The sequence below is a fragment of the Trachurus japonicus genome, chromosome 9 (assembly GCF_045865225.1).
Source record: "Trachurus japonicus isolate A0001 chromosome 9, Traja_1.0".
Classification (NCBI taxonomy): Eukaryota; Metazoa; Chordata; class Actinopteri; order Carangiformes; family Carangidae; genus Trachurus; species Trachurus japonicus.
The window spans coordinates 11639237-11656406 of NC_140915.1; the positions used below are offsets into that span (position 1 = coordinate 11639237).

General features: G+C 41.0%; 1 protein-coding gene across 3 annotated transcripts in view; it reads right to left on the bottom strand.

Annotated features, from left to right (window-relative positions):
* cnnm4b (cyclin and CBS domain divalent metal cation transport mediator 4b) overlaps positions 1-17170 on the bottom strand; it is a 65042-nt gene that overhangs the window by 21490 nt on the left and 26382 nt on the right. For all 3 annotated transcript variants that reach the window (XM_085785936.1, XM_085785934.1, XM_085785935.1), the window contains exons 2-4: positions 17025-17168; positions 16642-16776; positions 12843-13012 (exon numbers count right to left, since the gene is read on the bottom strand). In XM_085785936.1, the coding sequence (XP_085642062.1) occupies positions 12843-13012; positions 16642-16776; positions 17025-17168 (449 nt within the window). The remainder of the gene's footprint in view (positions 1-12842; positions 13013-16641; positions 16777-17024; positions 17169-17170) is intronic.

Genomic DNA, 17170 nt, shown 5'->3' on the forward strand with positions numbered 1-17170 from the left:
TTACCTGCTCTATCTTATTTTCTTATCCACTCTCTAGTGTTTTTCCCTATTGCAAATTGCAAATTGTTGAGTTTAAGTCAGTGTTTCCTCAATGTTTTAATTTTGGGTGTGTGAATGGGTGTATGTGTGTGTATAAATGTCCCTACTGTTGATTATTTTCATAATGGTAAGTACTTTGAGCTGCTTCTCGTATGAAAATAAAGTTTGATTGATTGAGTTAAACATTAATGATTGTGATAATACTAATTAGCATCAATGTAGCCAGAAAGATTTATGAATGAGAGTGTTAAAAGTGCTGCACAGGACAGGGAAATCCAGTTCTAATCAGCTTTATTTAATGTTTATAGAGGTTTTTACTGCTTATAGGAGTCAAATATTTATTTCTCCTTTTCATTTTTTTCATTTGTTATGATGTAACATCGCATAAAAACACTCACATCCTCTTTTTTTATTTTGGAGGATGGGTGGTTCTTCTTCTCACATGAAGACAAAGGAGCTTCCAGTGTTTCTCTGTCACTGGGTGAGGCCAAGTCGGACAAAGACGGTGCACTTTGCCTCCTACTGCTACTTCCCAGCACCAATCGCAGCTCAGCAGCAATATTCAAAACCAACACACACACACACACACGGTGACAGTTGTGAGGTTGTGTGTTTATTTTTCCAGCGCTGCTGCTAATCAAGTCCGAACAAAAGCCACACCCACGTAGTCACTGTGAAGACGACTCACTCTGTGTTTTCACTGTTAAGACCTGTTATTATAGGCCAAGCTACTTTTACTTACCTCTATTTTTTATGATATTAACCTTGATTAGTGTTTACCTGGTAATTAATATTCCTTTATACTATTAAATCCATTTTTGCCATGCAGTCAAATATTGATCTTCTCCAATAATTTATATATTTCAGATTTAATGTAGAAAACAAAGCACAATGCAGAGAGAGTGAGGTGGTTGAGTCATAGAAAACAAACAAACCCAGACTGGATTTGAATATTTGATCCAGTCTAAGCTCACAGAGAGGAGACTCTATGGGTGAACATGTCAGAAAGTGTGGGATACGATGACCTTTCTAACCTTTGAGTGAAATAATGAGGAATCTGCATAATTTAGTGGTTTATAGACGTTTTAGAAATGATTTTATAATAACAAAATCTGCACAAACTCCTAAACTCAACATGACTTCAGCTTCTGAACACAGCAGCAGAGGAGCTTTAATAAACCTCTTACTCATTACTTACTTAAAGTTAATGATGTGTATGTAAGTGTGTGTGTGTGTGTGTTTTCTAAAGACATGTGTAGGACGTTGGCTGTAGGTGAGTCTTAGCCAAAGTTCAAGTCTGTGTGTTTATGACTCATCATCATCATCGTTGTCGACAACGTGAGCGAGAAGAACTTCATGTCCCTGCTTCGGCCTCCATCCATCACAGTGACACACATCAGAGATTAAAACACAAAACGCTCCCTGTGACCTTGACTGATCAATGACTGCTTTACGTTTTTACTGCCAGGAGGAGGAGGAGGAGGAGGAGGAGGAGGAGGAGGAGGAGGAGTTTCAGAGCAGAGAGTTAGAGTCAGGTTGGAGGTGGTTTCTCTGGATTGTGAATCCTGCAGAAATCTGCTGTCGGACAGTTGTTTTTTTTGCTTTTTTTAAAGAAGCTACCAGTTTCTCTGGAGGCAAATCTTAAAGTGAAGGTGTCTAAATTGTGTTCTGTATATAATATAATATAATAAACTATATAAATTTCCCTTTCAAATAAAGTTCAGTTGTCTGGTAGTTTGTTTAAAATCTGCATAAAATCTCATGTGTCTTAGCCCATTATGGCTTTTTAAGGATCAATAACAGCAACAAGTATGAAAATGAGAAGTTGCTGCAGTTATATTTTGTGTTATTGGAGTATTCAAATAATAAAAAATAATGAAAAATATGAATGACATACAGCATTTTATCGCATTATTTTGTGTGGCAATATTCTATCGATATATAGACGCCAGGTATTGATCTTGTATTATATGCACTGCAAATACAAATTGAAGTTTTTAGTGCTAGAAGTCTAAAGTGCTTAATTTAAAGTATATTTTTTGGGGCTTTTTCGCCTTTAATTGGATAGCAAGAGAGAGAGACAGGAAATGGAGAGGCAGAGAGGGGGGGATGACATGCAGGAAAGGGCCGCTTGATGTGGGATTCGAACTGCAAAAGTACTTTTTGTGACTGTGTCTTTGTCAATTTGTCTCAATCACATTTAACAAGAGTGAACACGGTTTCATTGAGGTGTAAGTGGGACACTGTTTGCAACTGTGAACATCGATAAATACATCTGTATATGTTACTGCAATACTCAAAATGTTTAATATTATAAGGCATTGTGGGACCACTGGTGATTTCCCCTCCTACTACTCCTATAAAGAACTGTATGTTTCAGCTAAGTGAATTTCGGTGGTGATTGAGTCTGAATATACTTAACAAATGCACTTTGAATAAACTGATAAACAACTGTAATGAACTCAAATAATGTTCAGGACAAAGCCATCAACTGGGAAAGCAAGAAAAATATCGTCAACATTCGTTATAAGTAAATATAAGGAAGAAAATCCAGCGTTTGCTTTGTTTTTAATATTCAAAATTCATACTGATACAATTTCTTTACCGTTTTTATTCAATAAAAACTTGAGGCTGTAAAGTGTCGGAGGAGGTTTATAAACGCGTCGGAGCCGAGAGCGAAGTGAATGATGAAGGAGCTGAGGGTCAAAGTGTCTGAACCGGGCCAATCAGTGTGTGAGCGCTATAACTCAATGGAAAATACAGTTCAATGTGTGTGTGTGTGTGTGTGTGTGTGTGAGGAATTAACGGCAACAGGTTTGTTAATAACTTATAACAATGTCAGCAGGGGGCACCAACTGAAACCAAACACACACACTTATCCTCACCGTGTGTGTGTGTGTGTGTGTGTGTGTGTGTGTGTGTGTGTGTGTGTGTGTGTGTGTGTGTGTGTGTGTTCCAGCGGCCTCTGTGTTTAGTGGTTTGTGACCATGTGTTTGTTGTAAAATGAACGTCTGACTTCAGTTAATGGTTGATGTCAAACCGAACGGTTTCCTGCAACAGTTTGCGCAAAGTCACCACTGAGTCACACACACACACACACACACACACACAGATTTCCACACTGGGATGTTACAGTGTGAGTCAGTGACAACGTACAACATCATCTCAAGTGTCAATGGTGTGAGGTCACATACACACACACACACAGAGGAGCGTCCACCAGGACAGAAGACACATTTTTCCAGCTCTTGAACACAACAGGAAGAGTCGCTCACTGAAGTCCTGACGCCGTCATCCAGGAATGTAACGACAACAACAACAATGGTCTTTGTTCGTTATGATCAAACGCCACAGATACGGGAAATTAATTGTTAAGAAGATTGATAATGATGATCATCAGCTGCTGTAAACGTTGACATCATCTGCTTTTAAAGCTGTTGGCAAACCGTTATTTACACATCCATTCATTCACACTCGTGTTTCTGACCACAGAACAAATACAGATCCAATATCCTCTCTCTTTTAGCTCCGTGTTTGGTCTCCACCGGCTCCAAAAGGAAAATATTTGGCCCTTTAACTTCGAATCTGTTCATCAGACAGCGACAGACAATGAGTTAAAACTCACTGTGAAGCTCAGGAAAGTGGATTCAGGAGGTAATTCATCACTGAGAGGAACTTATAGTGTCAAACTGTCATTTAAAACTTTATTTATAATTCTAAGTCGTATAAATTTGGTTACGTCTGTCGTTGCTCTTTAAAAGGGACAACGAAGAGTTTGTATTCGGTTATAAAAAAGTCTCATATTAATGTGGATGAATCTACGTTACTCACACTTGTTTTGATAAATATATCGTTTTGTCTTTATCATTATTTTGTTATTATTATTTAGTGGTCGGCTCACCCAGCATTTCCTACTTTCAGCTTCGCAAACGCTGCCCGGCGGGCCATGGGAACAACGCTGCCAAATCGCCGTTTATGGTCGGAACTACGACGGTATCTGGTCGTCTTTGAACCTCAGACTTTCATTCTTGATCAATGAAAATATTCTTGGCAAATGTTTCCCTTTTGTCCATCTTGCGCCGGTCCAAGAATTTCACCGTGCGCGCGGAGGCTCATGGGAAATGTAGTGTGGAAACACTTTGCTTTCCAAAACTCCCCGTTGTCCCTTTAAATTGAGCTGTGAATCAATAATCAAACTGATAAAAATGCCAATCATCAGCTAAAGTCTTGCACAACTCCAGAAGAAAACTACCTGCTGATAAATACAACACACCTGACTACTTCCTGGACCAGGACCAGGGGGCAAAAAAACCTTCCAGCTTCTATATTTGTAATATATTACAAAGCAGCTGACGCAGACTGTGCAGCACAATGAGCGTCATTCAGGACGATTACGACAACATGCAAATAAAGGAAAATGACATCGTAATGTTTTGTTTTGTTTTTAAACGCAGCTGAGAACGTTGTTTGTTCCTTTTTAACCCGAACTCGATCTCGAGCCAAAACGTTTGTTCAAACTGAGGTGAAGAAGTGACCGAGTTTAAATATTAGAGACAACCACCACCACAACAACAACAACAGCGGTGATCTGTGTCGGACGACGACGACTCCTCTGCTGCTCTGTGAGAATAACAGAGCATCTTTATAGAGGCATGAATCACACTGGTCATAAACAAACAGGCCGTCTGCTGACAGTGTAGATCACTACCAGAGAAACACACACACACACACACACACAAACATACACAGACACTATAAAAGGAGTGGAACAAGGACGCTGAATTATCTGCATCTGAGGGCTTTTTGGTTCTCATGAGTCCACACTGACTGGACAACTCCCACACACATACTGTACACACAGACATGACGCTGCAAACACAAACAAACATGTAAGTACTATAAATGCATTTACGCACAATAACTGACACGATGATTAGGCTTCTTTTTTTTTTTAAATCTCTGAACGCTCTTTATCTGCGTGTACTACAACAACAGCAACAACAACAAGAAGAGTCGTGATGATTTTAGCCTCGGCTCGGATGTGAGACACGTGTCCGCTATGTGGAAAATTTAAAAATAACATGAGCATTTCTTACGCGAGGCTTTTAGTTTCCACTCTCCTGGAATGTGAGGGTGTAGTTTTGTTTACAGGACAAATATGAGCAGCACATAAACTCACTCACAGGCCGGTCCGCCACTACACTCGTATCATCATCAGCAGAGAAGGAGGTGGAGGAGGTTTCAGGGGGGAAAATTCATAATTCATTGAGTCGTCTGCAGGCAGTGTGCGTCTCTAACTGCTGATATACAATATTTATCAGGATAAGAGGATCAAAAAAGTGTTTATATCTCTGAAAACTTGTCCTAAAATCATGTTGTACCTGTACGCAGCACGACTGAGACGATGTGCTGTGTGTTAGTGTCTCCGCTGGTTCCCTCTGGACAAAAAGCTAAGACTGGTTGTTCTGGCTCGTGCAGGTTTTTCAGAGCCTGGTAATGTTTATACAAACTAGTCAATTTTCAGTTCGGTCACCGACAAATGCAGCTACAGTTTTAACTCGTTATAAAAAATAAGTTCCAACTTTGTGTGTGACATTTGTTGTGATTTGGTTTTCTACTGAGTGAAAATGCAAAAGCATGTCCGAGGTTGTTCTTGGCATTAGCGCGTTAGACCGCAAGCGCTGGCATTTTAGCTTGTCATACACTTTTCTTTTTTTCTTTTTTTTAACCTGATAACATGTCTGATTTGGTTAGTAAGACTGTGTAAACTATTTGATATGTACAGTATAATATATTAGTATGTTATGAACAGTCTGTTAATTGAGGTATTTTTATGCATTACTGGTGCAAGTTTATTCTCTTATTGAAGTTTTTACTTGAAGTTAAAGTTAACTCTGCATTTGTAGACGATAACTCCACATTTGTAGACAATAACTACGCATTTGTAGACAATAACTACGCATTTGTAGACAATAACTCTGCATTTGTAGACGATAACTCCACATTTGTAGACAATAACTCTGCATTTGTAGATGATAACGCCGCATTTGTAGACCATCACTACGCATTTGTAGACAATAACTACGCATTTGTAGATGATAACTCCACATTTGTAGACAATAACTCTGCATTTGTAGATGATAACGCCGCATGTGTAGACCATAACTCCACATTTGTAGACAATAACTCCACATTTGTAGTCTAATTCAGCCACTTGTTAGCAACCATCTTAAAGAAATCACCATTCAGATATTTTTGATTCAGTATTTCACGGTGTAGAATAAAATGTGAACATCTCTGGAGCTTGTTCAGCCATACATATAGAAACCACAGACGTCAGGACAAGGAGACCAGGTTTTAGGACTCATTCCTGCAGTGGTGTGTTCGATATCATTTGACAAACTTGGACTTTAAGCAAAGCAAAAGCAGAATTTTGACAGAAATATCACTTTTTAAGATCTGATTAAGAAGCAGAGGATCGCCCAAACGTCCTTTACAGCCTCTGACTGGAGCTGCATCGTCCTCCTCTCGAAGCCACGGTGGAAAATTCCCTCCCTGGCACGCCGACACTAAATGCCTCCTCCCTCGCCCCCTCCTTTTCCAGAAAAGGTCTCAGCGGATTATTCCACATGTGGGGTCTCTCTACGAAGGCCTCCACATCCGGCCTCCCACTGGGAAAAACTCTCACTGGCATCGAACGGTGCAACAACAGCAGCGGCGGCGGCGGCGGTGGCAGTGGCGGCGGCGGCGGGGGAGAAAGCCGACCCAGATCCCCAGATTACGGGACCCGTCTAATGACTGTTTGGGGACGATGACAGAAGCGACGTGTGGGAAATAAAATGTGCATGAAAGAGTGAGATTAAGACAATGGAGCGTAGTTTTTCCCACCCGGTGGGATTTGAACGCACGTGTACATGTACACAGCGGAGTGGAGGGTGCAGATGTGCAACAGTGGTGTCAGTGATTTGTGTGTGTGTGTGTGTCTGTGTGTGTGTGTGTGTGTGTGTACAGTGAGACACAGGCGGAGGCTCCCAGGTTGATGTGTGTGTGTGTGAGAGAGAGAGAGAAAGTGTGTGTGTTTGGGATTAGTGTATTGACAGCTGACTGACAGCAGGTGAGTGTGGTCTCCTCCCCCCTCCTCCAACTTCTTACATAACGGGGATCAATTAGTGAAGAGCAAGTCCTGACACACACACACACACACACACACACACACACACACACACACACATACACACACACACACACTCCTCCATCACCTCCATCGACAAGGTCACAGCTGCTTCAAACCAACTTTGACCTTTCTCCTCCGTCCGGTTCAACTCTCTCCAACATTTATGTTCAAATAAAATAAAATCTGTTTTTATTCATGTTGTGTCAAATCACAAACAACGTTCAAACTTTATCACAAATAAGAAGAGTAGGAAGGAATAATATAATAAGTGATATTAACTGAAATTCATGTGCACGGCTGGACACGAGGACGAGGATTGAAATTCATTTACTGAATGTTCAACAAATATATGTGTACATGCAATTACAATCCAGAAAAATATGTGAATGGGTGAATTGTGGAATCTCAACGAAAAAATGTTCAAATGTGATAATTGGGACATTACCTTTGTAACATTGTTAAATAAATACTTATTTAATCATTAATAAAGAATTATCCTTAGATAAATACTAATTATTAGCATGTCATTTATAAAGTGAGTTATACATGTTTAACTTTCAAATACACGCTTACTAATCAATGGATTCATTGTCACAACAATTAATATCATAAATGGTCTTATGAGCCACTGACAAGTGCTGTATTCATAATTAATTAGGTTAAAAAATACAATAATTAAACACATTATAGATAGTTTTATGAGCCCAGAGTTGACCATTTCCCTAATTTTCCTTCAGAATTGAATAAAGTTCATTCTATTCGACTCTATTCTATTAATAACTGTATTGTGGGATGCATGTTTTATAAACGATGCTTACTATTGTACTGTAGTTATTATAAAGTGTTATCTTTGGTTTTACTTCCTCATGAACACCAATAAACTCACCTCACATCCACATTATGAACAGCTACTTCTTTCTTTACGTACGTTTCTGCTATGCATTTTTAGGAGGAGTAAATATTTGGTGAAGCAGATATCATGATCATTGTAGAGTAGAGGACACACTGTGATCAGCTGCTGGACAAACAAGTGAGTGTGTGAGCGGGAACATGTTGTAATTCATCCCCGATGTCGAGACGACACAAAACACAGCCGCAGCCGAGCGCTGTATAAAATAGTTTTGTGTGAAGTTACGACTTCAGCCAGGTTCGGCTCTGGCTCGGCACCAAATCTGGCTCTTTAAAACCCTTAACGAAGCCGACTAATCTCCTTGTAGAGTTTAATTGACTTTGGATCAGCTGTGTGGCTATAACAACAGCAGCAACACACACGGACTCAGAGAGTTTTTACCTCCCCCGCCCTGTCAATTAACTCCCGCCATGTGCTTTCTATTGCATAACTGGATCTTTGTAGTGATAAACTTTGTCAAACGGCAACTCAGGGAGAGCTGGAGTTAGGATCCGATCATAAATTAACCATATTACATGCACGAGTCTACTTCCTGTAACAGAAGCTGCTGTAAGAGCTCAGAGGCTCCAAACACAGAGAGAGTGTTTCTGCTTTAGAGCAAATATTATAAAGATAAATACAAAAATATAAAGTGTTACTGTTTTCTCAATGGATCTGTCATGGGAGAGACTGTTGTTTTCGAGGAGCTGTGAGGTTTTCAAGGTTTGTATTGTGAAGTGGTGGTGGTGGTGGGAACGAGGGATGAGTAAGAGGAGCCTGTTCTTGTCTGATAACAATCTTTGTGAATCACCTCGGTCCACACACACACATACACATACAATTTGGTGGCACAAAACAACACCACAACAAAGCAGCCTGCTGTCATGGTGCACAGGAAACACCCTGCACGTGTGCTTCACCGACAAAAGATAGATAAAAGTCTCAGCTGCAGAGCCACTCACAACGCAAACCACAGGTGACTGGACATTGGAGGTTCAGTCTGGGTCTATTTAAAGAACCCGTGTTGCACAAATATGAGATATCTCTGTGTTTTTTAATAATTAATCAGCTCTAGGTTCTATATTAATACTGTGAAAGTGTCAAAGTCTCAGTCCAGAGAGAAATGCACACAAGTCTGTATTCAGAAACTGAGCCTTAAAACCAGCCGTCAGGACTTCCTGTCACTTTGTGATGTCACAACAAAGCTGTCAACAAGCCCCGCCCACCACCATCCAACACTTTGCAGGATTTGGTTTCTCTGAGTGTTTTACCCTGAAATCTGCTACTTTTTTATTCAATCACTCAGAAAACAGCCAGCCAATCAGAAGAGAGAGACTCAGAGCCTCTTCCTCTGTTCTGATCGGCTGATACCGACTTACTGTTAATAGCTCCAGAGAGAAGCTGAAAAACAACACCGAGATGGTTTTTGGTCTGTAAAACCATAAATATAACCAACACTTCAAAAATTGTGAAAATTGGAGCTTTAAATCTGAACTTTTGTCATTTTCAGGCACAAAAATCAGAGAAATTAGCAACTTTTTTTCCAAAATGTGTCTCTTGAATGAACATCCGTGAACTTTTAACTTCTGTCCTGAGGTCATAGAAATGAGTAAAAGTGAAAACATGAAGAAGTCCATGACTCTTCAGTGTTTTATGACTCAATACAAACTCTGTGTCAGACTTTAAAAGCCAACACCAACTGAGTCCAGCTGAGAAGTTCATGGACGGTTAAAACAATTCCTGGGGAGATGATTCAGGTTTTGTTAAGCAGCTCTTTTTCTTTCTGTTTTTTGCAGTGACTCGAATTTATTTTAAAAGCTGTAAACACACACACACACACACACACACACACACACACACACACACACACACGTACACGTACACACACAGTGTCTAAAAGCAAACACCAGCCTCTCGTTGCTTTATCAACAGTTCGGAGACCCCTGACGGGTCGGCGCTGTGCACGACGCCTACCACCATCTGTCGCAGGCTGCAGCCAGTCAGAGGCGCAACAACAACAACAAGGCCGATCTCCGAGCGCTGCTAAGCTCCTGATGCAACTCGGTAAAGCAATGACCTGACAGGTGGAGGAAGAAGAAGAAGAAGAGGAGGAGGAGGAGGAGGAGGAGGGTCAAGGAAAGGCAACAGGAGTGTGTGTGTGTGTGTGTGTGTGTGTTTGTGTGTCAGTGGAAGGTCGGTCTCATAATCCATGCTATGCAGCTTCTAGCCAGGCTGAAGCAGCGGGTGTATGATGACATTTAGAGGGCGGGATGAGTTCATCGCAGTGAGTCAGATTTATTATACTCAGAGGAGCGAGTACCTGCTCTTTACAGCCAGCTCTGGCATCGGGCAGCGAAAAGCAAGTTAACGTGTTGCTGTTGCTGTTGAAACTCAATCACATTTAGATCAAAGATGTTTTACGTCCACATCAGTGGCGGCTGGTGCTAAAATAAATTGGGGGGGCGTCAGATAAATAAGATAAATAAAGAGCATTGCTAACTTCACATCCAGCAGTAAACAGCAGTCAGCAGCGGATCAGCTGATCTCTCCCTCCGTACAAACGCTCCGTTCTGATCTAGCCCCACTGGACTTTCAAAGTAAAGGTGACGCAGCTGAAAATTAGTTAGGCTAAATAGTGAAACAGCGGCGCCTTTATAGCCGATTTTAGGATGAAACTCTGAACATAACCTGAAACAACAGATTTTTCTTTTGCTGCGGCCGCCATTGTCTCCTGTCTTGTTGTTGTTTTCTGTCTGCTCCGTGTGCACGCCATGGATGTATTATATTAACGGTGCACGCGGGTGCGTCTGTAGCTGTTTGAGTGACAGGCACGTCGCCGCTGCCAGGGGAGTGACTTTGATTGACAGGTCAGGTATCATGAATCAATCCGATTGGATGAAAAAATGACCCAAACGCGCTGATTGGCCACGGGCGCAGAGAGCTGCGCCCGGAGGAGAATCTTGAAGTGACCAATTAGAGACCAGCATGAAGTCACATGGAAGCCAAAAGTTTAAGAGCCCACATACACACTCATTAGGCCGGCGCCCCTCGCTATTGAAATGTATGAAACAACCCAGAATAAACCCAATATGGAATGGAAAGGCTTACGAATTTCAAAGTAAAACCCATTGTATGAGTGAACACTGAACAGATATGGTAATTACTTTTTATTATATTTATGTTTACTGTGTCTACACTTTTTTCCTGAAATTTTGATGGGGGCGGCGCCCTAGCGCCCCCTATTGACCGGCCGCCACTGGTCCACATTCCTGTTGAGGACTGGCTCACTGTGACAACATGTAGAGTATTATGGAGGAGAGGGAGAGGGGGGGGGGGGCAGGTTTTCAGATTTAAAGCTCAACATTTTCTATTTTAAAGCTGCAAATGCACATCAAACAAAACTCTGATATCGTCTGGCAGTGCAAAGTCACAATTTTTTGAGAAAAAAACTCAAATTCACAAGAACAATCCTTGAAAACGTGTGTAAACATGTCTCTACACTTCACCATGTAAGTTAATGAGGGGCTGGAATAGGAACATGGCAACATAGTCAAATAAATGAAGTAGATTATGGATAATCCATGATCTAAAATCAAATTTTTTCAAGTTTTGTTACTTGTTTTTCTCATAAATTAGCTTTAAGCTAACTTTCTCCTAAATTTGCAGCTTTAAACTTTAAAATCCTGAGTTTTAACCTCTGAAATTTCTTGGCGTTTGTCATGTGAAACAAGCTTTGGCCATTTTTTGTTCACCACAAGGCAACAGGTTATAATATTATGTCCTCGGAGCAGAGTTACATCTCTGGGGGTTACAGCGTCGCTATGGGCCAGGGCGCTATAGCTCGTTAAAGTGCTGCAGTCGGTGTAATAATAAAAGACGCGATAAGAGTTACCACCAGACTGACAAAAAAAAAGCCTCTTTACAAACCAAACTCCGGTGTTAAGTCAACATGGACGTTAAGTCCTCTCAGCAATCAAGATAATCTGTTTGAACATCTACGTCTCCATGGCGACGGGACCAACTACATCTGCTGATGAAGCTCACATGATACGACTGAAAGTTGCAACTTAACACACACACACTGTTAACTTTGTTTGGTAACACTTTATAATAAGTACACACTATTTAGCATTAGTTAAGCATTAATAAATACTGAATTCTTCATTTATAACGCGTGAATACTCATTAGTATGTAGTTTAGAAATACAGTTAGTGCTGATCAATGATGAGTAAAACATTAACTGTTTATATAAACTACATACTACTGAGTATATATGTGTTATAAATGATGAATTCAGTATTTATTAATGCTTAATAGTGTGTACCAATTATAAAGTGTTACCCTTTGTTTCATCTCTGTTGTTTATATTGTTCATATTTACTGTATGATGTGAAATATTGACTGAATGAAAACAACATAACTTCAGTGAATGAACCCTGAGTTCAGACGACAAGGTCATGAACGAGGTGTGAGGTGTGTGTGTGTGTATAGACAGAGATTATGTAAGAGTTGTGTGTCTGTTTGAGGTAAAGCTAGTTATTTCCCCAGTTTGTACATGTGTTGGTGCAAATATGTGTTTGTCAAGGGATGTTTCAACCTCCCGGTGTGTGTGTGTGTGTGTGTGTGTGTGTGTGTATACTGTATATATGTGGGGAAAAAAGAAATCTATCAAAGTCAAATCTGCCTCTGACACCGGTGTTCGCTGCTCCACCCACAACAACAACAACACGGCTGCATACCTGCAGAATGAGGACGAAGTAGTCGACGGGTTTGCCCCGCTGGTAGACGTAGTGATGTGGCGAGCGCTTGTCGCTGTCGTTGAATTTGATCTCCTGGATCACGTCGGGGTGGCGCAGGATCCTCAGCAGCACCTTGTCTGAGATCTGAGACGGGCTGAACAAGCTCACCTCTGCAGGGAGAAGAGGAAAAAAGACACTTTTACTTTTACTTGAGGGTTAAATCTTTAATATTTAGTTTTTACTTTCTCTGCAACATGAACTGAAATTACTTTATGCTGATCTGATGCATCAAACATAAAATGAAAGTTATATAACTGGGTGCGAGAACAGGTTAGCCTACAACAAAACAATGCAGCAAACTGAATTAATTAAAAGGATTATAAAGGTTGTTCAAGTTCAATTTAACAACAAACCAAACAGCATCATGTTTGAATTGAAATAAATGGGCAGCACATTGATTTCTACCAGTTACAGCTTCCAAATTAGTTTAAATAAGGATCAGCTCTTTTGTCAGAAAAAAAAAGAAATAGATTGTATTTTATCTAGAGAATAAGTCTTTTCTTAATTTATTTTATTCGGTTTAGATAAAAAGAAGACATCTGACGACGACATCTTGAGCTGTGGTGAAATATAAAGTGCGTTTTACACAGTTTTTTAATATTACGTAGATAAAATGTTAAATTTAGAAAGTGTCTCTAAACGCTGCGTCGCTCATCTCTGAGTCTCTGAACAAACTGTAGGAAAAGGAAGTGACATCATCCTAGAAAGACGTCACTGATTTCCTTTGACGTTTGCGAAACAGGTTATGAAACTTCACACCCTGAGTCTGAGCTGCTTCACAAGACTGATACTTCCCACGATACATTTTATTTTATTTCACTATTTCTTTACGTTCTTCTCTTTTTTTTAAATCAGCATTTCTCCTTTTTCTCGTTGTAACCTGTCACGCCTTTAAAAACAAAGGCCTGTTTCTCCTTTTTTTTCTCTTTCCAATAATATAAATAATGACTCATGAAGTTGTAAAGTTGAAACAATCAGTCAACATTTTAGAAAAGTAATCAGCAAAGTATTTGGAGGATTGATTGTCTAATATCAGCTACAGCAAATCAAACGAAAGGATCAATTAACACCAATTAACTCAACGTAGTCTCATCTGATGGTTATTTTTACATAGATAAAAACTAATTGACAGATTAATCAATAGAAATTTCAAAAATACAGAAAGATTATCTTAACATTCAGTATCAATATGAGCTTCCTGACATCAGCTCTCTGCCGTTTCATGTATTTGGTTTACATTCCTGTCTCCTATATTGATATCTCATTGATATTGATATCCAGGCTGATGCAATAATCAGCTATAAGTTTCTTGGTCTCCACCCAAAGTAAGGACAAAGAAACGATCCGACGTGCAAATAAAACACACAGTGAGAGGTGAGGCCTGTGAGACTGAAGCTGGAATCCATCATCCACAAACCAAACACACCAAACACACTCCTTTCACAACGATGAGGGGAAAACAAATGTGGGTGGGTAGTTTTATATGGAGAGGGACATCTGTATATGTTGGATGTGACTCTTCTTTATACATGTGCTAGCTAGACCAACACATCTTTTCTCTGTAGTTTTTACACAGCTGTATCACTTTACTCTAATTACAGGAAAGGATATTTAAAGATGGCGCCTCCATCAATAACCACTGTAAAGTCTGAGGAAGAGCCTCTAGGCTTGAAACATTACACACTTACTGTACTAATAAATGGGTGCTTAATGGTGTGCCGATCCCTTTATTATTATTTTTGCTTATACTCTTTTTAGATCCAGCACCCGACTAGACGTTTTTTGGCGTGTGCATGTCACCCACCTTTTTATCACACAAAAAACAAATGTCCCATTAAGTTTTCAGAAACAGTGACACTCAACTCAACTTTATTTATATGGCACTTTAAAACTGCCTCTGTATCTTAAATCTTTTCAGCTCAAGAAAAAAAATCTAAGTCTTTAAAGAGGAACTATGCAAGTCCGGTCACTTTTCCGCTGTTTTGCTAACCCTCCGCCTGGCCATGTGCATTCCTTTACAACAAAGCTGGTGAGAAATCGATCAAAAGAGCAGTAGATAACGTTATATATCATATACGATGTTGCAACGTGTATATTTGTGTTGTTTTATCTGTCATAAACAAGAGATTACGGGGAGAGTTTGTTCACAGAGCCGCAAAGACGAGAGCTGGGACACCGGGTCGGAGGCTCCGATCTTACAAGGTTGGTTTTCAGCTAAGAGACGCTAAGTAGAGAGCCTCCATTCTCCCTGTAACAAGTTACAAGTCATTTATTTAACCAGCACAATTACTCCAAAGCTGTTTAATTTAGGTAAAAAATGTGGCAGAGTTAAGCAACAAATCCTGCACAGTTCCTCTTTAAACATTATTGTGACTTTCTCAGCCTGCAGCCGAAATCAGACACAATCTAAAAACAGCCGGGTGGTGGTCACTAATCTGAACGAGAGCACAACAGAAGAAAAAAAAAGGGGAAACAAAGAGAAACAGAGAAGCAGTAACTTCCTGCACACAACCTCTAGGAAAATGAAAAATCAAATTCCTGTGCAATGAATCAAGAACAGAAAAAGAAAAAGAAAAAACGAGAGCAACGTCCTGAGAAAGAAAGAAAACAGAAACAGAGTAAGCAGACGCTGATGTAATGGCCTGCAGAGGAAGACTCACTCTGGCATGTTCACACACACACACACACACACACACACACACACCACGCTGCCTGTCTGTGATATGAGGAAGTGCGACGTCATGTTAGCAGCAGCAGCAGCAGCAGCAGCTAACTGGAGCTAACGGCCTCGTCGTGCCAGACTGGGATCAGCTAACAGCGCTAACCAGCCGTGTTCTCCGGTGGCGGCGGCTTCACATCCAGCTGGCGTCGGTCCAGAGGCTCCATGTGCTGCTGCTGCTGCTGCTGGTTGGCGGTGGAGGAGGCGGCGGTGGACACACACGCAGACAGGCGGGCAGCTGGGGTCGTAAACAGATCCTCTAAATAAATAAACAGAGTCAAACCTCCTCGCCGCAGGTCCAGACCTGCTGCGCTGCTCATGAACATGGCAGGAGGAGGAGGTTCATGTTCTGACTAAACAGAGCTGGCATCATGCAAAAGTTTGGGTCGAAACTTCCTGTTAATGTGAACAGTTCAGTTTGTTAAAGGGATAGTTCAACATGTTGGCAAATTGGCCCATTGCTATAATCCCTATAGTCATAGCAGTAGGTTTGTTACCTTTATTTGTCGGTGCAAGCTGTTTTTAGAATGGCGGAGCAGAGCCGTGAGCTGCTCAGAGCTACAGAGGCTCATTCTTGGTTTCCCTCATCAAACTCATCAAATACACAATCCAACAACTCCAAAACGCTCTGGTGGACAAGTTGTGACCTGCACATTCACCACGCTATGAGATAATAACAGAATGTTACCAGACAGAGTTGTTTTAGAGGTAAATTCATGCAAAACAGCTGATGCGTGTTCCCATCGGGCGCAGTTTGTCTGCAGGCAGTCTCTGCATTTGCCTCAAAAACAACTCTGTCTCAAAATGCATGTGATTGGTACCACTTGAAGTATAAATAATGATATCCCCCCCCCAAAAAAAACATGCCTGCCTGGATATCGTAGGCTACAAATCCCTTCAAGACCGCTCTGCCAGTCCGAGACTTTGCAGGACCGAGACAAGACCAAGACCACAAAAAGACCGGTCTCAAGAACTACAAGTCTAGTGTGTGTATGGTGTACTGTACATCCGTCCACCCACCTGTAGCCAGGAAGCGATGAGCAGCGAGCAGCAGCTGAGGAGAGATCTTCACTTTTGATTCGCTCTCGTGTTTGAAGGCTGAGAAGTCTCTCTTGTTCTTATTGGGCGCCACCTTTTTCCTGTTGCGGTTATCAGCTGGGAAGTGACACACAGACACACACACAGACACACACAGAGAGTTATTTCACAGAAGATCAAGTTCCTGCAGTCGTTACTTCATCAGTCTGATAAACAGAACCGGTCTGTGGACGACGTGCAGCTCAGAGATGAAACAACCTCCAGATAATTTAACAATAAAGTCATAAACGTCTGATTAATGATTGATTGATGAACCCATTGATGAAACCGGCTGAAGAGATGAGAGGCGTTAGGGTTAGACTCACTGTAAAGGTCCGACTCGTCCAGGATCTCTGATTTGATGATCTCCTCGATCACGTCCTCCAGCGTGACCAGGCCCACCACCTCGTAGAACGGATCCCCCTCCCCCTCGTTGTTCACCTTCTGCACAATGGCCAGGTGGGACTTTCCT